Raw genomic sequence first — 21697 nt, 5'->3', positions numbered from 1 at the left:
GAGAGGAGCAGAGAGAGATGAGAAGAGAGAGGAGCCGATGAGAGAGCAGCAGAGAGAGATGAGAAGAGAGAGGAGCCGACGAGAGAGAGAGAGGTGACGCGGCATCCATGTCAGTAAAACCGGGTACCAAAATAGCTCAATGGGGGTAAAGTGATCCGGTATTCAAAGTTAAGGGGGTTAAATGGACGATTTTAAAGTTTAGTGGGTTATCCGGACCAACGAGTTTGGGAGAGTAAAATAGATGTTTTTCTTTGTAAAAATCTCTCTCTCAGTGGGTGATCCAAGGGAGTCGTGCTCCTGGTGGGTCCAGCAAATGGATCGCCCGATGAGAGGATAAGATTTAGAATAATCTCCCTCTCAGAGTGCTGGAAAAGGGATGGGACGATAACCGCCGTGTAGTCCAAGCATAAAGCTTCTAAGTATAACGTGTTTATATCGTGCCGTTAGAATTCAATTCTACGTTTAACTTATTTTTACAGGAAATAATGTGAATAGTATAGTCTTTATGTAGCAGTCAGGTGGCTGTGCACAGACATGTGGATTACCATATTATTTCTCGTTTGTTCAATGAGCAATTTTTAAAACTCGCCTACTGAAGGGGTGTGATTTATATTTCGCCGGCTGAATGGGTGATATGGCCTATTTTTACAATTATTTGGAACAGGTGCATATTTCTGCTAAATTAGAAAAAAAAACTTGTATAAAGTAAGTAGTACTGTAGATGCATAGCGGATAGAATTGTATAGTTTCCCAGCCCAGGACCATGATGAGCAAGACCGCCTCGGCTCTCCGTCGCTCCATGCCCAACCAGGCCCATGCGAGTGACCCATCATACTCCTTCCTCTCTCGGTCACAAGTGCACAGCACAGCCGGAGCGGGGGCAAAAAACACTTTTCTGCGCTCCAAGCCACCACTAAACATTCTACGAACAATTGCCGACATGGGGATTACAGTTCCACAACATCCTGCAAAATTTTAAACTCAGATTCATTCGGCAGAGGGAGAAGTAAAAAAAAGGGAAATGTTCAAATCATTAGCATACGATCCAAACATACCGCCAAAAAAACCAGAAACATTTCTGGAGATGGATACTACAGTGAAGCATCATCCTGAAAAGTTTCAAGATTGAACAAATTCTGCAGAGGGAGAAACAAAAAAGACGACGAAGAGAAATGTTGATGTCATCACTTGCGGCAGGGGAAGACATGCGCGATCCATGCGGAGCAATGGAGTCGAGGGGAATTGGATGTTGGGAGGACGAAGATCATGAGCAAGGAGAGAAGAGCACGGTGCGCTCAGTGGTGTGCTGGGCTAAACAGGCGTCGGGTAGGCTGCTGGCTCGGACGGGAAGCCGCGGCGTGCATCAGAGTGCGCGAGCGGCGACGGCGGCAGGGGGTGCATAGTTGCGGCCTCGTCGGCGCAGGCAGGCACGCGTTTTGAAACGAGCAGCTGGCGCGCGCGCAAAGGCAGGACACCGGGAACGGGCAGTCACGCGGTATCATCCCTGACGCGGCGGCGACGTGCGACGGACGACGTATGCCTACGGGCGCATGCAGGGCGGAGCAGGTCGGGCCCATGCGGTGCCGAGGTGAGCATGAGAGATATATACGCGCGGCGGCGCTGCTGCCGACGCGGCGACCGGCGTCAGAGTGCAGGGGCCGCAGGGCGATGGTACGGTGCAGATCTAACTTCAAAGTCGCTTCTGTCGCTGTGCCAATGCTCCATACAAGACCACAACATTCTGCTACATTCCTGGATGGGAAGACAACATCGCACGGGAAACGAGAGGTGCGAGGACGCCGACGGGAGGCAACGCTGGACGGACAGGCGCCCCCATGGCCGACACAGCCCGGCCAGCGCCGGAGCCGAGCGCGCTGAGACGACTGCTTCATTCAGAATGTTCACGCCGCTGTCTCGCGTTGTCCGACTGCTTCCCCTTGGATTAATGCCGTCGATTGATATGGTTCCTCTCGATGAGATGATCACTTTGTTAGATTTCTTTGCACCAAAACTTGTTTGCACGGCGGCTGGAAACTTGGTGTGGTGCTTAGCTTATCACAGCTGATTTGGGTGCTTTTGCATCATCAACAGTCTTTGTCAATGTTCAGGCCTTGTATCCCCCTGAATTCCTATCGCAATTTAGTCGAGAGGCATGCATACTGACTATTGCAATTTAGTCGAGAGGCCTATTGGCAATGTGGAGCCATTTTTAGAGCTTTCTGGTGACACCATTCATTAGAAGGGACACTAATGTTGCTGAAAAGATTAGTATATAATCAACAATGACAAATACGAGCTTTTCACGGTTGCATACTAAATGGCACTTGTTACGATCTCATAGAGGAGCTAGCTACATTCCTGATGGATCATGGATACACCGCCTGAAAGAAAACCTCGCCCGGAAAATGGTAGCTTCATGAACATGCAGGAATAGAGCGGAACGGAAGATTGCAAGGAGCCGTCTGGATATCTCATTCAGTCATGGAGACAGGCCTCAGCGCAAGAGTAAACCAAAAAGGAACCATTACTATTGCTAATTTAGCCCACTTGAATACACAACTGTTTGTACATGACATCAGCCTCGCGTCATTACAACCCAGTCTGGGTTTCTTACGGATTACAATTCCAAATGAAACTGTTGACGACAAGCCACAAGGACAGAAACCAGGCGAAAAAAACAACAGGTCCACTCGCTGCTGGTCGAGTGGTTGGCTCCAAGGCCAGAAGATAACATTGCGCAAGGTTATTAATCTGGCAGGGCAGTCCCTCTTTCCAGGTTGTTCTTAATTTCAAGCGTGTACTTGCCAAAGGCCCGCTCAATCTTCTTGTTGAAGTGCTCGTTCCGGTCGTTGATAGAGTCAATGTCCTTGTCTTCGTGGAACTTACGCCTCCTGCTGAATGATTTACGCTTCTCTTCCCGCTCCTTGAGCTCCTTGACCATTTTGTCAATGTTTTCTTCTGGGACCTTAGACATCTGCACAAGGCAGAACACCAAACAGTCAATTAAGGACTCCTTTCCACAAGGACCTTAAACAAGATCACAAAGGATTTGTTGATCTGATGTGATGGCACAATGGCAGATTGGCAGCACCTTCCCGTATTGGAGACTTGAGGCGTCACGGTAGAATTCAGGATCAGCTTCCTTTGCTTTATTGTATGCCTCCATGTCAATATCTATATTCTTGGTCCTCTTTTTGTATGCATCATACAAGGTCTTTTGATTGAAAACTGCAACCATATGCACATCTCTCAAATGCAGGAAAAAGATTCGAATAAAGAAAGGTGCATTTTGACTTCCAAGATTCTGACACACTACTGTATATGACTAGCGCAAATGGTAAACTGGAACAATCCTTAATCTTACCTTCTGACTGGAAAAGCATAGAAGAAATTGAGATGGCAACAGTTGTATAGTTTAACAGTCTTATTGCTAGTATTGAATATTATGTAACAAGTAAGTGTTCACATTGTAGAAGGATAACAGGAACATGATAGCAAGCCTTTGCTGATCTTATATAGCACAAAGATATAGTTCCAACAAACTTACTTTTCTGGTTCAATGCACATATGCAGGATGAACTGAAATAGCTATTTACCAAACTTTTCCATGAAGTACAATACTACCATTAATATCTTTATGTTCCTCATAATTCATTTTCTAGCTGCTCAAACTATAAAAGAAATACCATTTATAAGAATTTCCAAAGAAAAAGGAGCAACGCTACAATGCATAATCTGATGTTAACACAAGTCCAACAATTACATCACAACCTAGATCCTATTGTGAAAAGGGGCAGCAACTCATCAGAGATTAAACAACACACAAGAGAGCGGTTGTCCAATAAACATACAGTGGTATATTGTCAGTTTCTACATGTCAGAGCAATATACCAGTCTATTTGCTCCTGAGATAACACCCTTCTCTAGCAATCAAATGACCATGGATGTTAAAGTGAAGAGATGAGCTCACCATCCCACCCATATGGAGCGGGTTCCTTCTCCCATTTCTTGTATTTCACTTCTGCTGTCTCCTGTGTATCAAGCATGTAAGCCTTTGACATATCAAGCCCATTCGAGTCAAGCAGCTTCCCGATCTTCTTCTTCCTGTCCTCCAGCCACTTCTGCTTAGATACACCTCGGCTCTCACCGCGAGGCTCCATCCTCTTCTTCTCGGCAACCATCGCCTGCTGGTTCGCCTTCCTTGCTTCGTTCTTTGGAGCATCAAACATCAAGGAGAAGAATTGAGTACACTGAATAGGACAATAATCAAGTAGGTAAAAGACACACGGAATTAGCGATTCAACATACCATCTTAAGCCGTAGCTCGAACAGCTTCTTCTGCTTTTCTGTCATCTGCGGGTAACCATCGTCCGCACTGGCATCCTCCTGCTTCCCAGCCTCATTATCATCAGCTTCCTCCGCCGCGGCATCAGATTTGCCAGCACCTATAGCAAGCGGTTCCTGCTCACCACGCTCCGACTCTAACAACAAGTCAATCAAGCAGACGATAATTAGCCAATAACTCTGGCACAAGATAACCTATAAAAAAACCTTCACGACGAATTGAATTAACCTAAGAAAAATTAACCATTGAAAAATAATTTGGGCTCCTCCGTTTCGGGGAAAAAAATTAATTTGGGCTCAATTGAAACTACAAGCAGAAAGGGATCGCCCGTACCCGATTTGGCGTCGGCGATGCGCTTGAAGCAGTACTCGGAGCAGTCGTGGTATGGGTTGGAGGCGTTGATGCAGTCGGGGTGGACGGTGCGCTCCTCGGGCGGGCGCCTCCACGAGTCGGGCACCTCGTCGTCGAGGCGCTGCCTGGCCTCGGCGATCTTGCGGTGGCAGTAGTCAGAGCACTCGTGGAACGGATTCGACGAGTTGATGCACTCCGGCAGCGACTTCCCCTCCGGCGGCGCCGAGTCCTCCTTCCCCATCGACGAGCCCGCGTGCGCCTCCGGATGCCGGGATCGGGGATTGGACGGAACCCTAGGTTAGGTTCGCTTCCGTCGGAGACTTGGCTCGCTCGGGGTGGGGATCGGATCGATTGCGGAAGGGGAGAGGACGCGGTGTTGGATTGGGCCTCTTCTCTTCCCTTCGGATTTCGCAGGAGTGCGTGGGCCTTTCGCCTGCGGCTTGCGTTGCACGCAGTTGGTGGCCCATACGCTGACTAGTCTACTAGGCCCATTTCCTTAAAAAAACCTCACTCGGCCCATTTGACTAAAAAAATGGGTATATACGCTTCGTCTGGCAGCGACAAACGTTTCAGATTCTAACCAGAATTAATGAGTCACTGCCAAATTGTGCTTTTGGTAAGTTATTTAAATTCAAAATGGTAGAAACGTTTATTGTTTTTACGCTACGAAAGAGAAAAAGACATAACGTGGGTTCTTCTATTTCTGAATCACTTTTTTCTCATTTATAATTATCATCGTCTCTCGAGAATTAGAATCTATTCAACTATCCAAAAGATTGTATTAAGTGATTCTGATTCAATAGAAAAATGTTTTCAGAAAAAAAAAACTAGAATCGAAATGTTTTGGAGAGCATCCGAAAGACCGAAACCGTGCTAAACAACCCCTTAGTTGCCTGGTTTTTGTCTAGCTGCCTTGAGAAATGAGAAGCGCCTTTGCCGAGAAGCGATACACACATCTTCCATTCTCCGTTCAAGTACAACGGGCACATAGAAAAAACGCGGCAAAAAGAAGAGTCAGCAGGGTGCACGGAGTTGACAGAGACGAAACTTCTGGAAAGCAAAGAAAAAAAAAAGCATACACATACACCAACCAGAAGTCCAGTCCAGAGCAGAGGTGAGCACGCCCCGTGCGACTCGTCTTTCGTCCTCACGTACGTGCGAGCCATGAAGAAAAAGCGACGCAACCGCCGGCCAGGACGACGCGACGCGAGCAACCACCACCCGTACATACCTGCTTCGTGCGTCCTCTCCCTCGTGGTAATTGCCCGTGATACAATAAAAATATAAATTTAAAATATAAAGATGTAAATACGGTACGAGAGTATCGCTAAATGAATATATCATAAGTGATACTATTGTTGTAGTTTGATTCTAAATAAGATCAAAAAAGAAAGATATTATCTATTATTTTTTCTCTTAATTTAGTTATTTATTTTTATTAATAAAATCGATTTTATATCTATAGTCGGTAACAAGACGAAGGGACTGGAGGATAAAGATGAATGATAAAATTAGATAAATTATTCGAATTTTAAAGATTTTTATTAGATAGAAGCGGAGTAAGGGAAAATATATCGCGGGAATTAACTGTGTTTTTATATAACAGAGATGTAAGCCTGAAACATAATTCAGAATTCCAGGTTCCAGCATTTTCTCATCTGCATAACTGTGTCAGCAGTAGCAAATGACTTGCAGTTTTCTTCTCCTAGTCTAATGCTGACCTGCAACTGCATAACGTCCCAGATTCTGAAACAGACCTCCGTCCTTACTGCCAAAGCAAAAGCTTTCCTTTCCTTTCCATTCCAACCAGAAAGAGCAGCCCATACTTGTCAAAGACTGATGTCATAATGAGCCACAATTCTTGTTCATCGATGACAAAATGGAGGGGAAATAAGTAGCCACAAATCTTGGTTTACAAGCACGACTTGCTAACAAACATCGTCAGCCGGCGATTAATGAACCTCCTCTTTTTCGCGATTAATAAAGATGAAGAAAGACAATGGTGGGAAAACTTGTTTGGTGGTCGGATATATCTTACAAAAGAAGAACAAATAAGATGCCTTCTATTTGTACAACCTTCAGAAAACACATTACATGGGGCCTATATATGTGGGTGTGACTATAATAGGGTGTAAATGACAAAAAAAAAAAAATGGGATGCACACAGGAGTACCCTGCAAAGATTAAGACAGCTGCAGCCACACTACAAAATCGAGCCGAGAGAAGAGCAGCCTCTACTGCAATTGAAAGTCTATTGTCGCTGGAATTACTTATTTTTCACCATCATCGATCATCTGGAGAAACCTTATCTCGCCAGCCTATCAGCACAAAAGGAGATACTGTCAACACCTTACCAAAGAAAGAAAACTAATTTGTACAATAGAAGTATATAAAGAAAGGAAGTCATGAGATACTTATGTTTAGTTTCTTTTTCAGATGTTTTTGTATACCGCAATGCATAGTTTTTTCATGAAAAGAAAGCCAATGCAATCTGCAATGCATTGGATTGACAAACAACGTTTTCAAAGATTGACCTAAGAAAAATCATTATAAATCGAATGTAGATGAAAAGGCATGCAGCCATTACCTAAATTTTACTACCAAGCTATATTCAATGTATGAGCATCATGTCACTGCCAAAATCCTATAGGACTGGTGAGGGTTCACATAAAAATGAAAGAAAATTCCCTAATATGTGGAGGAAAGGAAGAGAGGAGCAAATAATCAAACAGGACAATCGCACAAACAAAAATTAAAGAGATGTATGGTCTATTGCACATTGTGAAAACTTCAAAGTAATTCAACAATCAGCATAAAGTATTATGCAATAGGGAACTGTTTCTTGTTAGATATAATAAGTCTACTAGTTAACCCATTGTACGAGGCGGCAGTGACTGGCAAGCCTAAATTGTGATCTGTGGTCATAGGTAGCGTGACAACACAATTTCTTAGAGATCAAAGTGTTTGAGAAGGAAATCTGGACAAGATATATAAAAAGGTCTTTCAAGAAGGGTATATCTTTCACGGGTTCATTTGTCGACACTATGTTAACCATTACTCTTTTCTTTGGAGGTGGCATGTTAGCCATTACTCAATAAGCACTAGATGGATGTGCATAAGGAAAACATTAATCATAGAATATAAGGGTGCATTACATAATTCTACTCTACTCCAAAGAAAACAGTGAATAATGAGTTATAGAAGCTTCAGAGTTTTGGGGGAAGCATGAAAGCGCTCCCCTTTCTGTGTTAGCAACGTTAACTTAACAATTGACTGAAAGATAACAAGTTGTTCTTAAATGAATAATGGATTCCATCAATAGGAATTCGGTTAGTTGACATGTTACAACTACCAAATTTTAACCAACCATGGTCTTGAATTAAGGCTGAACTCGGTCAAAAGGACTTAGCAAGTTGAAACTTAGAACTACCTAATTTTGGCTTGATGCACATCAAAATGGAACAATATCTTTGTTAAGTTCTCTTTGATTGACATGAATGAAAAATGACTCTTCACAACTAATACCAGTGAAATTAGTGAGTGCATATTACCTTCCTCATCTACCTATCACCCTTTCTCTTACAGTATTCACCACAAGTGTGGTAGGGGTTGGATGCGTTAACGCAATCAGGATTGATTTCTCCTCTTTGCTCTTCTTTCGAAACAGCATTGCCTTTTTTCTTGTCTGAAAATAAACAGAATAATAGCAAAGCATAAATATAGACACATCACCAAACCTTAAAGTCAATGCTTTGTATCCATGTGTACACCACTTGTAGGTTCAGGACGACCAGAAGAACACACCTGACTTGGTTGCACTTGTCTGCGCTGTTTCATTCAAATGATCAAAGCAATACTGGGCGCACAAATGGAATGGATTGGACGCGTTTGGGCACCTTGGATCCACCTTCCAATTTGGAATCATTGTAACATCCTTTCCCCCTGCAATGACTACCAATTTGGTTACAGCAATGCCAATTTAAAAGTGCCATAATGAAACCCTCAACTAAACATCTTTACATACAATGCATGCAAATGCAGACATAATTCCTTCTACAATGGATGGCAACACATAAAATCGCTAATAGTTCATGCGTTTATCAGACGAGAACCACCAGTTGTCAAACAGTTGTCAGGAGGATAATATCACAATTCACTACACCATTGCAATGCCATGAACTAATTGCATGAAATCCACATCAACCGAGTAAGCCCATCAGTATGCAATACTACCTTTCCTGTGCGGGGACTTCATTTCGGTCCCCTTCTGCTGCTCCACCTGCTGCATCTTGGCGGCACAATACTCACCACATTCATGGAACGGATTGGCGGCATTCGGACACTTTGGATCCACCTTCCTCCTGCCCCCCGATGTCACGCTTCCCTCTGCCGCAACCAACAGCCAAAGAAACAAAATCAGTTGTTACTGCAATGGACCAATTAGCTGCTCCTCCAGCTGCCCAAGACGCCAGCCAGTTGGAGGCAGGCTAACATTACAGGTGATGAAGCAAGAACCTCCGGAGGACGACGAGGAGCGGCGGGAGTGGCGGGAGAAGAGGGATATGGGCGACTTGCCGCCCTCCGACGACCGGCCAACCTCAGCCATCTTGGTGAGGCAGTGGTCGGTGCAGACGTGGAACGGGTTGGGCGCGTTGGGGCACCGGGGGTCCACCTTTTTGCCGTCGCCATCGGAACCTTCGCGCACTGCGACGCTCACAAAGATGGAAATTTTCTTCAGGGAAACGCGCAAAGATCGAATTTTGCTTGCCGAATTGCACAGAGAGAAATAGGAGAAGCTCACAGAAAACGTAGAAGGGGAGGCTCCCGGAGCCGCCGCCCTTGTCACGGCGGCGCGGCCTGGAGTGCAGCTCGCCAGGGACGCTGTGCGCGGTCCCGTTCAGGGCCGCGTGGCCCGGCGGCGGTGGAGACAGCTTGGCCACGCCTCTGGGGACGGGGACGGGGCAGTACTCGGCGCAGCGGTGGAAAGGGTTGGCGGCGTTGGGGCAGTCCGGGTTGACACCCTGACACTGCCCCCCTCCTCCGACCACCTCTTCCATCGCCGGCGGCTGGGCGCTCCTCCTCCTCCCGCCTACCTCCTCAGAGTCAGCAATCCTCTCGCCTACCTCCTCAGAGTCAGCAATCCTCTCGCCTACCTCCTCCGAGTCAGCGGCAGCAACCTACAGAGCCAGAGGTGACTCGCAACTCGCAAGAATTCGCGGAGACTCGATGAGAAGATGGGGCGCAACACGTGGGAGAAGGATCGGTGGCGGGTCGGGTGGTGGAGAAGTGGAGACGGCAATTGGAGTAACCAGGAGAAGGATAATGGAAGGGGCGACGAAGGGAAGGGGTCCAAGTCGTAGCGGCGATTAGTGGCACCAGGGGCGGGTCCAATTTGATGGGTGGATCGATGGTCCGCGTCCATTTCCAACGCTTTGCTTTTCGACTTTGCGTTTGTTTACTAATCCCTCTGTCATAAATAATTATCATTTTAATTAAAATTTGATTAAAATTTTAAAATTTTAACCACCAATAACTTTCAGAATATTTAGTTTGCAAATATAAAAATTATATATGTATTTTTTTTTAAAAATAATAATAATATAATATTTTTATTAGATACTATAACTATATTCTAGTATAAATCAATAGTCAAAGTGGCACATCAAAGATAAAAAATTAAAAATATAAATATTTATAATCGGAGAAAGTAATAAAATAATGCAAGAACATGATATTCTGTTGCCTGCGGTCTGGTCTGGTCAAGTAGAGCTATTAGCAGCTACACATTTTTTTCTCTCTTCCTTTCGTTCTCTTTTTATATTAAGTAAAATATATTGACGGTCCTCAAACCTGTTATGTCATGTTATTTATCTCTATAAACTTTAAAATTATATTTTTAAGTCCTTAATGTTGTCAAACTGTATTAATCAGGTCCATACCGGTTCAACATGGCAAAGGCGGCTAACGTGGCATACCACGTGGTGTGCTGCGTGGCAAAGCCAGAACAGAAAAAATTTAAAAAATCATACAAAATCAAAAAAATAGGAAAAGTAAAATAAAGTTAAAAATCAGGAAAAATAAAAAAACATTTTTTAATCAGAAATAATAGGAAAAATAGAAAAAATTAAAAAATTAGGAAAAATAATTATGATAAATTAGAAAATGAGTTTTATTTATTAAAATAATTTAGAATAATCTATTTTAATCCTTTTAGTGTTTCTTTAATTCCTAAAAAATATTTTTAATTCCTAAAAACTCTTAGAAAATTCGTAGAGATACTCTAGTGTATGTTTGTCTGATGTGTTTTAGCTCATAATTCACAAAAAATCCTAGAGATATTCCTTTTTGATAATTATTTTATGCAACGGGATAAAATTATGTTTTTAGCAACATAGACTAGAGAATTGTTGGGAATTTTCTGGATTTTCTAAGAATTTTAGGAACTAAAAATGATTTTTAGGAATTAAAGAAATACTAAAAGGATTAAACATATTATTCCTAATTATTTTACTAAAGAAAACTCATTTTCTAATTTATCATAATTATTTTTCCTATTTATTTTCTAAATTTTCTAATTTTTTATTATTACTGATTTTTTAAAAAATATATGTTTTCTATTTTTCTGATTTTATTTTATTTTTCCTTTTTTTTTACCCCTTTGCCATGCATGCACCACGTGGCATGTCATGTTAGCCGTCTTTGCCACGCTGAGCCAGTATGGACCTGATTGACATGTTTTGACAACATTAATAGCATAAAAATGTAATTTTAGAGTTTGTGGACCTAAATGGCATGACTTAACAAGTTTAAAGACCGCTAGTGCATTTCCTTTTTGTCAAACAAGATTTTTAGGCTCAGACATAGAGGCTTGGACTTTCCAAATTTGGACTCCAGTCTTCCAACTTTAAGATTCAGGAATAGGGTTAGAAAAACACTTACATTTCAAATTTTGCACTTTTAAACTCTTTGTTTGAATAAGAGCTTCCAAGTGAAAGCGCAAAGGCTCAAAGCTCGATATTGAGCTAAGGTTTTGCAGCACCATCCTAGGTGCATGTCCCTTTCTTTATGAGTCAACACTCGGCAATATACAATCAATCACATAGGGGGACTAGGAGGTAACATTGTAGACGTCTGAAGCACCTTGCCAATCGCAACTTTGTTGCCTACATGTCGAATTGGATGGAGAAGCTAAGGGGGCTAGATTGACATCCTTTGCAGTGAAGTGGTAACGGCAGAGGATGAACAACCTCTGTAGGAGGACCACTACACTGCCGCACGATAAAAAACAATGCAAAACGAGAGCATAGTGTATCGGTGTATTGTTGAAACAACAACGACGATTGATTAATGCAGGACACTGTAGCAATAACCCCATTTCACTGCTGAAACAGTAATTCTCTGCATTAATCTCTCATTAATGTAGATGATTCAAAGGGGGCTTGTTCCTTTCTCTTCTCCCATGTCTTACAAGGGAGGATTCATCATGGTTGTCTACAACAGAGGGTAGCCAAAAGCGAAACATGTAGTTAGGAACCGGCTCCTCTAACGTAGAGAAGGAAAGGCACCAGTGAACAATGACACAAATAGTATTATGTGCTTTGGTGAACAATAATTTGTAGTAAATCACTGTTCACCAGATAATCAGTGGTCAGGCTTCGCAGTATTTGCTTCTGCATACTCCATGTGGTCGCATAATATTTTTTTGTTTTTTTACTTTTTTAAAAAACTAATTCTAAAAATGGACTGGATCTAAAGCTATTTTAGTTTTGACCTTGGGTCCACGCCAAAGCCAAAGAAGCAAGATTTGACTAGGTTTGCGCTATGTGCATCAGCACGGACATTGGCGACCCCATGGAGATGATGTAGTGAATAGCTAACCTCTATGTCTGCACTAGTCCCATTGGCATGGGTCCTATAAACCTAAAAGGTCATCGAGGTTGCGCGTGGGCCTTAGTCATCCACATGGAGACGTTGCTTCTCTGTTTGAAAGAGAGAGAAATAGCAACAACATCCACCGCCCCTTGTTGTCATTAATCCACATTTATAGGTCGTTTTGACTGTGATTTGGCTTGAGGATTGTCTAGAGAAGATAATCTCCTCAATTTCCCCTAATTTTCGGTGGATTAATGGTTATTCATTACTTTTTTTGGTAAACTCTAGAAGAATGCGGTGTATGCAGCTCATATTTTGGGATTGAGGTTGACAATGATGTGTAATGTAAAGTAGAATACATGTTTTTTCTCGACTAATGACTATACACTTACACGATAATCCTTAGACATGTAGTAAACCCAGACAGCTGTGTCAGGATGTAGCAATTGAGTGACCTTGATAAGCTTACCATAGTCACAAATAAGGACGAGAAGAGCGGAAGGGGTGCATCCTTGCAAGACACATTAGGTGATCAGGATACATTTCTTTAAGATGGTGTGCCCACTTTTACTGACACCACCTCTCTCCCAAGTCTGCCATGCCTATAAACAAATCCAATTACATGTAGTCCATATATTAAAAAACCAATGCATAGACAAAAAAAAATCCAACCATCCAACCTTACTATGCACAAAATTGAACACAGGCAACATTGTGTAAATGAATCTCTAGTAAATTAAACTCTGATTTACATTTGTTCATAACCCACCCTAAATATCTCAATTTTTTCTAACACAGTCTATTCATGCATAGCACACAACACCAAACAATAACTAATGAACCATACTTTCATAACCCTAAATAAATTCTACTAAAATATAAAAACCTTGCTACACTACATCGAGTAGTCCTAACATATCACATCCATACCATCTACATCCCTAAAACTATGTAAAAAAATTTTGAGACCTAAGGTCACCACTAATATCTAGGGTTTCCACTAAAATGCACCAAAACCACCAAAATATTACAGTCAAATTTAGGGGAGATGAGAGAGGAGATCTCACCTCACGAATCCCGCACAAAAATAAATGACAGGGAATTGAATATTTTAGGGAGATTAGGAAGGAGGAGAGAGAGGGCTCAGATGCCTCTCTCTGGTCCTTCTCTCAAGAGGGAGGTGGGAGTGGGAGCATGACCCACGCGCAAAACAGTAGGAGGTTTTAGGGCTCCAAGGTCCATGCCAAGGCTCCACGACCAGTGCTAGTGCAATCGGCGTGGACTCTCTGTTTCATGTCGATGATAGGCCACCACCTCGCCACATCAGCTCCACGCATACACCACATTCAGCACCATTGGCCCTGGCATGGACATGGTCAAACACTGCACCGTCTGCCTTGGTGCAGGACTGATAGTTTTGCCTCCAATTCATTTCCATAATTATGTTTTAAAAAAAGGTAAAAATAAAGGGACATTCTATATTTCAAACAAATATAAACTCACAAAATGACAATTGAGAAACAACAACATTTATATTACAATCAAACAGCCAACCTTTGTTTCAGTCAGTTTTCGTTTGATCTCTATAATGGGCTTGCAACTTATACCCGCTTCTCTGTCTTAGGCCCTGTTCATTTTTGCTTTGGATTATCATAATCTGGATTCTGTGGATAAACTCATTCGTATCAGATTGTGGATTATAGAATTTTGTAGTACAACTGGTTTGTGAATTATGAGAATGAGCTTTTAGAATATAATTATTTGCTTTTGCTTTTAGGGCTAGAGTTCATAATCAAAATAAAAAACAAGCAGGCCCCAGTCAACTAACAGACTTGCTAGATGTACCCATTCTTTTTGTTTTAGTAAGCAAATGGGTCTACTCTTGAACCCGTTAGTGCAAAAGGTGAAATAGCAGGAATTGAATCATCAAGGTGGTTCGATGTAATGTAAACTTCCTTTTTTACATTACATTAATATTTGCACAAATGATTTCCTTCTAATGTAATGCATGGTATTCTTCAGTGAATATGATCATTCTCTCGACATACACTGATCTTCGATTTAGTTTATGAAAGCATCATAGGCTTTTTACAAATATATATATATATATATATATATATATATATATATTGATTTATTGAAAATGAAGAAAGTGTTATGCCTAAAAAGTGATAATCGTAATTAGAAAAGGAGAAGCGAGAAGCATCAAAATAATAATTGCATATAAATTTAGTAGCGATTGCATTTTCTAAAAGTTGCAATTAGCAAGAGAATGTGAAAATTCATTGGGCTAAAGAAACAAACTACAAATTACAACTAGTTGTATGGTTAAACAAATACAAATTGGGCCAATCAAACCCTTACAAATAACAAGATAACATTTTACCTTGTGTACTAACAAGATCGATCAATTATTTCTGCAAGTAATAACATTACTGGAAATAATTAATATGAGTGAAAATGCAACCAGTTAATTAGCAAATAATAACATTACAGGAAACAAGATCAATTATTACATAATTTTGCTTTTTATATTATATTGAATATTGTGCACAGAATTTGGTTATAAGATGTATGAAACTTTGTAATATTATAGATACATTTACAATTTTGACTAAATTTGATGTCTCTCACATTTGAAGTAGCTTATAGGAAACAGGAAAGTTCAAGGGTTATTGTTGCCTCACATTTGGTGTTGTTGTAGCTTATTCAGGGTGCAAATAAATCATAAGAGAATCTCAAAGATAAAGAGGTAATCAGTTGTGATTGAAAATGAAATTCAAATTGCAAATTTATGATAGTTAAAATTGCAATAAACTTGTAATGTAGAGAAATTATGGTTACTTATGGTTATCAAAATGTGAAGAGGTAATTTATTTCATTTAGTTTACATTCAGTTAATACTAATTGCATTTATTGCCAATTGTAATTTAGCTATGTATGAAATGCAAATTATGTAATATCTGTTTTTAATTTATACACAAGGATCAGGGACAAGTGCAGCTCAATTCATTTTTCAAGGTGATGATCAAGAAGCTGATGACATGAGTGTCAGAAGTAATTTCGAATTTAAAAAGTAATTATTTGCACAATAGTAAAAAATATGTAACATTTCATAATGATTATAATAGATACTAGCCTCATGGAACAAATCATAAGTAATGCACAATTTAGGAAGCCAAAATTTGGGGTGCAAAATTTAAATAACTATAAAAAAATTAATAAATAAATCAATAAACTTACAGATGAATGCTCCAATGATGGGAGTTTCATGTAGCTGCTAAAAAAACCAATTGCTACGAGATAACATAATTTTTTGATATGCTGCAAGATAAAATATACTAAAAGTATTTAATTACCCGGGGACAAATAACTTAGTATCTGAATTTTACCTTTGAATCTGAACATGATTCTAACAACAAGCAGAACCGATAAGCAAAATGAATTCCAAGTTGATGAACTACAAGACAGAAACATGGAATTTGAGGGAGCATACTCAAGTGGTTATGAAGGGTATAATGAATGAGGTATCAGAAGCAGCAAGTACAGAAAGGTATGAAATAAACAATGAAAGCTTAGAGGACCATGATGACAGGCAAATGAACAACGAAGGGATAAAAGAAAATCAGAAGAAGAAACATATGAAGAGAAAGCAATATTGCTGGAAAGTAGGCACGAATTTGACTCACTCGTTGTTCTTGGCAGCTGGTGCATCTGGAAGGAGTGAAATCGACGAGTCTTTAACCAAACGGCGACCTTGCCAGGTGCCTTACGCAGGTAGATCATGGACGAGGACCATTGTTGGGCGCGCATCGGCAACAGACGTATGTTGGAGCTCCTACGGTCTTAGTCTCGTTTTCGGTTGACGGTGCGTTTTGCTTTATGTAATTGCTAAGTGTTTCCATCGGCCACGTCATATAGCTTGTCCACAGCTCTACTGTACCTTATACTTATTCTCGTTTCAGCTTTTCTTTTAATGAAATAACGTGCTAAGGTGTGTTCTCGAAAAAAATATTGATGGAAAGTGGAAACAACGAGACAAAAGCACATGTTCCATGATGACTACCCTTTGTTTGTGTGTCTAGATAAATTTTCTGCCGTCTGAAGTCAGGGGAGCACAAGACAACAATTACTTGGATCAAATCACAACTCATTTTGCTGCCGTTTGAAACCAAGGGCAGCACAAGACAACAATTACTTGGATCAAATCACAACTCATTTGATTCATCGTATCCATAGTGAGAACAAGAGAGAGGCATAAAAGAAAATTGAGAGCTCGGCGAACAAACCATTCAGAAGAAAATTGAGGGGAGGTGTGAAACATCAGAGGTGCACGCGACAATTAGTCCATTGTTGAAATTGCCGACGTAAGAGCTCTGCCACCGAAATTGCCGACGCAAGAGCTCTACCATCGAAATTGCCGCTGCGAGAGCTCACTGCCGAAGCTAGAAAAAATCTATGCACCGGTGCTGTAAACGCCTCCTCCTCCTCCTCCAAAACTACCTAGATGGCCATCATATGTCCCTCAATGTGGATTTCAATGCGGTGAATCTCGTCCAAATAAAAACTTATCCTACATGCTTATTACTTGACATATATAATTAGCGTTAAATGGATCTTATCCAGCACTTTAAGATCTACGTTGGAGTAAGATGACAATCATTCATGCAATATTGCAATAGGAGATATATGTAAGTGCATATAATTTTTTTCTGAAACTGTAGCTCCCTCTCTCTCTCTCCATGGAAAGAGGATGTGGCTTCGAGGGGAAAAAAACAAGTGCACTTCCAGAGCTCGGCAACACTACAACCAGCACGGATCACAGAGCAAGATCAACGACAGTTGCATCGACTATACAGAACTGAAATTACAGTCGCCTGCGTAATAGGAAAAGTGAAAAAAAGGCAAAAAAAAAAATACTCGCCCAGTCGCACCGGGCACCGGTAATTTGTTGCGGTTTTCTTCTCCTGCCGCCGAGCAGAGCCAGCTCGTCAAGCACAAGAAATGGAAGGGTTATGGAGTCCGGGGGAGGATTGCTTGCTTGTAGTCCGTACATGGCAATATGTCATGTCGCGTTAGTTAGTGTAACCACTAACCAACGAAGCTAAAGTTAGCAATAAGTTAAAGCTGAATTAGTGCCTCCTTTGGAATGGAGGATTGTCATATGATTTTTTTAGGATTCTCCTAAGGAATTTTTTCCTATAGTCCATTTTGGAACGTAGGAAAAGAAAGAAAAGCGAATTTAGTCCATTTTTTAGTATTGTTTTGTTTTGTAGGAAAAGAAAGAAAAGCGATTTTAGTATTGTTTTGTACTACGAATTTACCAGTTTATTTTGACTTGATTTTTTAGCAATAGTAGTATATACCTCGTTCCTCTCTGATGCAGCTTGTATTGTTTTCTCAGGGTAAGTGATGTTGTGCAAAAGTTCGACTTAAGATGAATGAGGTCCATCAACTTAGTTTGTCCGAGCGACAAGGTCATCGCCCGCATTTAGAAGGGCTTGTTGATGGTGAAGGATATGTGCATTAGCTAGAGTATGTTTGTGAATCAGACAGCCAGTGCTATAATGAGATGCAATGTAACTTGTTTCTTTGAATGGAAAATGGTTAGTTAGTTCAAATTGAAAATGGTGTGCAAGTCTCAGATTCATGTGCTTTTCCTGCAGTGCTACCTCCTTTCTGCGTTCCGGGGTTTTCAATTCCCATAGAATTGGAGAAGCATAGCACCTCAAATTCTACGTTTTTCTTATTCTTGCGTTTTTCTCATCATGTGTTCCAATGGAAACCTAAGAACGAACAGCTAGCCGATTGGCAACTTTGCACTGTTGGTAATATGCGCAAAAATCTAATTCCAAATTTTATAGAAAGGCATATTTCACGATCTATAACATTTGAACATACTTCTAACCCTAGCAGCAATCAACAGTACCAAAAATCCATCAGTTTTCATCAAGAACTCACAGTCGGTTTGATGAAGGGATGAAGTTGACGATGTGTCGATTTGCTACCGTGCAGATCGAAGATGAAGCAGTGCAGAGCGGTCGCGCAGGTGCGCTGCCCAGAAACCTTATTGCCGTCCCTCGTGCGGGCTTCACGACGGCAGAGGTTCGGAGATACCGCTCACCCTCCAACCTTGTGCACGGCAAGGAGAAGGGCCGATGAGATCCGGCAGCACAGCACATAGGACAGTGATCTGGATGGGTGGAGAAGAAAATGTGGAGCAGAGAGATTTGTCCCCAAAAGCCTGGACGTCTCCAGGATTTATAGGGAAATGGCTGCCCTCTTGGAGCCGTTTTCTCTCATAAAATTTTCACAATTGCAGCCTCCATAACTGATCAATAACCCTCAGAGTTAAGGCATTGATCGCGATTAAAACAGCTGATTATGGCATTGATCACAATTAAAAAAGGAGAGCAGCAAAAGGGCTCGCAATTTTGTGCTGCCACGCCACGCCACGGCCGCGCGTCGCAAGTCACAAGTCACGCGGATATTCACACGAAAAATACGCGAATATGCACGCGCGCGTGTGTGTGAATATAGCAAAGTATACTCTCTCTTTCTCATTTTCTCTATTTCAAAGAGACCAGAGAACTCAAGTATTTAAGTTGGTCTACATCCCCTTGCCTGGCAATACAGGACTAAACCTTCTTGCTTTGCATTCTCATGAATGGGCTTTAAATGGGCCGCATTCCAACAATCCCCCACCAATGCCAAAGCGAGAAAAAGAAGGAAAAAAAGATCATTGTATTATAGTGCTGTTAATATACCAGTCTTTTAGTATAAGTCCCGTACAGGTTGAACTTACACCTAGAATATCAAGATTCAACTTTCCACAACTGATGAATGGACTATGCATTGAATTCACAGTTTTGTGTGGGCAGATATCACTTGAAATCGCAACTGATACTAGGCTGCTAAAACAACCTCGCCTAAACAGAGCATTTATGGTCTGCTCCCATATCTTCTCATGTGCTTTCTAAGAGAATGCCCTGTTCTCATGAACTGCGACCAAACAATTAGGCTCAAGTAGGTGTTTTCCTTCAAAATATCCTGCAGGCTAATATCTTCTGCAACGAAAAACATTAAGGCTTTACGCCAACCTTCCATGCAGTCAAGAGTACTTTTATTTTGAACATGTGTAATGTACTCTTTGGTTACATCATCAATTTGTTTTTCCTATTACCTAATTCACGGGATCTCCGCTCAGAAGTATAGTGTCGGTGTATCAGGAACCGGGGGTCCCCGAATAGCGAGGCCAGGCCAGCCATCCGCCACATGGCGCCATCCCGCGAGGTCCCTCTTGTGGGATGGGAAAAGCTCAAGTCCCAGGAGAAGGTGCTCGGGGCCACAGTTAATGATCCCCGAGCACCCCAGTTCCCCGATGATCCACGGAATCCGAGTACCGGGAAGAAAGTGCTCGGGGAGGTGCCCGGTCACCCCCGAGCACCCTAGTCCCCCGACGATCAGAATAGCTAAGTTCCGGGAGAGAGTGCTCGGGGCTGCGTGCGGCAGCTCCCGAGCGCTCGGTTCCCCGAAGATCCGTACAAGAGTGCTCGGGAGAAAGTGCTCGGAGCTACACATGGCAGCCCCCGAGCACTCGGTTCCCCGAAGGTTCGTGCAGGAGTGCTCGGAAGAGAGTGCTCGGGGATGTGAACAGTACCCCGAGCACTCGGTACCCCGACAACCCAGAAAGGCCCCCGATGGGCCTACCGATGAGGTGTCAACCCGCCAGAGGTCCGAGACCTCATTTAATGAGCGTGCGTGGCCTGACACCTCCAACTGCTCCCGCCGCGCTCAGCGTCAGTTCCTGCCACGTTTTGGCAGAGAGGCGTGGGGTCATTAATTGCACATGTCCCGTCCTGTGCCATCCGGCTTGTCTCGGGATAACGTCGTGAGGATCAAGGCGTTCCGTCTGCCGCACTGCTGTGGCAGGGGAACAAGACAGGGCGAGCACGCCGGGTTGCTCTGCGGCTGCCCGGTGGGCCCTCTCCACGGCGCCCGTTGCTAGGGGCATTTATGGTGACAGGCGACCGGGCGTGCGACGCATTTTCCACCCCCGGTCACTTCACTCAGAAGAAATGATGAAGCCCTTTCCATTTATGGCGTCTCGGAACTCGAGCCCCCTCCTTTCCGTTCGGGGCATGTCGTGGCCGGCGAGTACTTAAAATAACCGGCAACGCAGAAGAGAGGAAAAAGAGACCAACCACAGCGAGAATCGAGCCATCCTGAAGAACAAGACGAACCAACAAGAGACAGACCAACCACAGCGAGGAGCCATCCTGAAGAATAACGAACCAAACAAGAGACAGATCAACAACGATGAGAGACCAAGAGTAGACACGAAAAACACAGCGCGAGAGAGACACTGTGAGCAAGGTTGAGCACAGTTCCAGCCGAAGAACAAGGAGCCTCAAGCTCTTAGTTAGGCCAACATCCTTGTAACCAGCAACATCCTTGAGGGACTTCCTCAGGACAGTTATAGCATCCATACAGGAGTAGGGTATTACGCCCCCGTGCGGCAAACCTGTCTAAATTCTGGTGCATTTACTTCTTCTTGCACTAGGTCATCACCCCCACCACCGGCCGTTGCATTCATTCCCATTTATTTCTCCGACGAACTTATTCAGGATCATCCCCCTGGCCGAATCTCTAAAAAGGGGTCTCTCGGGATCCCTGCGACATGAGTTAATCCTCCGATAGATAGGTTACCATTGTGATGCACTAACTTAAATGGGCCTCATTCCCATGTCCTTGGACATCACTGAAATCGCATTTCGTGGTAATCCCTTTGTAAAAGGGTCTGCCAGATTTTTCTCAGTACGCACGTAGCTCACAGCTATTACTCCGGAGTTTCTCATTTTCCTGACAGATTTAAGTCTACGCTTCACATGTTTAGAGGACTTAGTATTATCCTTAGTACTCATAACCTTGGCTAGCACAGTTTGGTTATCGCAGTACATAAGGATTGGTGGTATTGGTTTCTCAACCAATGGTAAGTCCAATAGAAGCTCTCTTAGCCATTCAGCTTGAACAGTGGCTGTCTCTAGTGCAACAAGTTCTGCTTCCATGGTTGACCTCGTCAAAATGGTCTGTTTACAAGACCTCCATGAAACTGCACCACCTCCAAGT

The 21697-nt window shown here is 42.5% G+C and overlaps 2 protein-coding genes across 3 annotated transcripts; both read right to left on the bottom strand.

Annotated features, from left to right (window-relative positions):
• Positions 1-2506: 2506 nt before the first annotated feature.
• Positions 2507-5069, bottom strand: LOC133927374 (uncharacterized). The gene is made up of 5 exons (XM_062373817.1): positions 4679-5069; positions 4309-4481; positions 3971-4211; positions 3092-3228; positions 2507-2974 (listed from the first exon to the last, which is right to left on the bottom strand). The coding sequence occupies exons 1-5, from the start codon at positions 4935-4937 to the stop codon at positions 2747-2749; spliced, it is 1038 nt and encodes a 345-aa protein (XP_062229801.1). The 5' UTR covers positions 4938-5069; the 3' UTR covers positions 2507-2746.
• Positions 5070-6648: 1579 nt separating this feature from the next.
• LOC133927373 (uncharacterized) lies at positions 6649-10050 on the bottom strand. Of its 2 annotated transcripts, none has more exons than XM_062373815.1 (7): positions 9850-10050; positions 9498-9819; positions 9212-9400; positions 8930-9082; positions 8501-8647; positions 8248-8381; positions 6649-7014 (listed from the first exon to the last, which is right to left on the bottom strand). In XM_062373815.1, exons 2-6 carry the CDS (start codon positions 9751-9753, stop codon positions 8257-8259), a joined length of 870 nt encoding a protein of 289 aa, XP_062229799.1. In that variant the 5' UTR covers positions 9754-9819; positions 9850-10050; the 3' UTR covers positions 6649-7014; positions 8248-8256. The 2 variants fall into 2 exon arrangements, with proteins under 2 accessions (XP_062229799.1, XP_062229800.1); XM_062373816.1 differs by having other exon boundaries at positions 8501-8638.
• Between the last annotated feature and the right edge of the window lie 11647 nt (positions 10051-21697).

Source organism: Phragmites australis, chromosome 8 (assembly GCF_958298935.1).
Source record: "Phragmites australis chromosome 8, lpPhrAust1.1, whole genome shotgun sequence".
NCBI classification, from domain to species: Eukaryota; Viridiplantae; Streptophyta; class Magnoliopsida; order Poales; family Poaceae; genus Phragmites; species Phragmites australis.
The sequence above is the reverse complement of the archived record's forward strand: the minus strand, read 5'-3'. Positions and strand labels throughout refer to the sequence as shown.

Excerpts from the sequence above, each read along its gene's own strand:
- LOC133927374 (XM_062373817.1), bottom strand. The coding sequence starts at position 4,937 with ATGGGGAAGGAGGACTCGGCGCCGCCGGAGGGGAAGTCGCTGCCGGAG. Across the intron at positions 4,212-4,308 it reads TCGAGCTACGGCTTAAGATG|AACGAAGCAAGGAAGGCGAA; the intron begins GTATGTTGAATC and ends GATGCTCCAAAG. Across the intron at positions 3,229-3,970 it reads CGCTCCATATGGGTGGGATG|TTTTCAATCAAAAGACCTTG; the intron begins GTGAGCTCATCT and ends ATATGGTTGCAG.
- LOC133927373 (XM_062373815.1), bottom strand. The coding sequence starts at position 9,753 with ATGGAAGAGGTGGTCGGAGGAGGGGGGCAGTGTCAGGGTGTCAACCCG. Across the intron at positions 9,401-9,497 it reads CCTCCCCTTCTACGTTTTCT|TGCGCGAAGGTTCCGATGGC; the intron begins GTGAGCTTCTCC and ends TGAGCGTCGCAG. Across the intron at positions 9,083-9,211 it reads CTCCTCGTCGTCCTCCGGAG|AGGGAAGCGTGACATCGGGG; the intron begins GTTCTTGCTTCA and ends TGGTTGCGGCAG.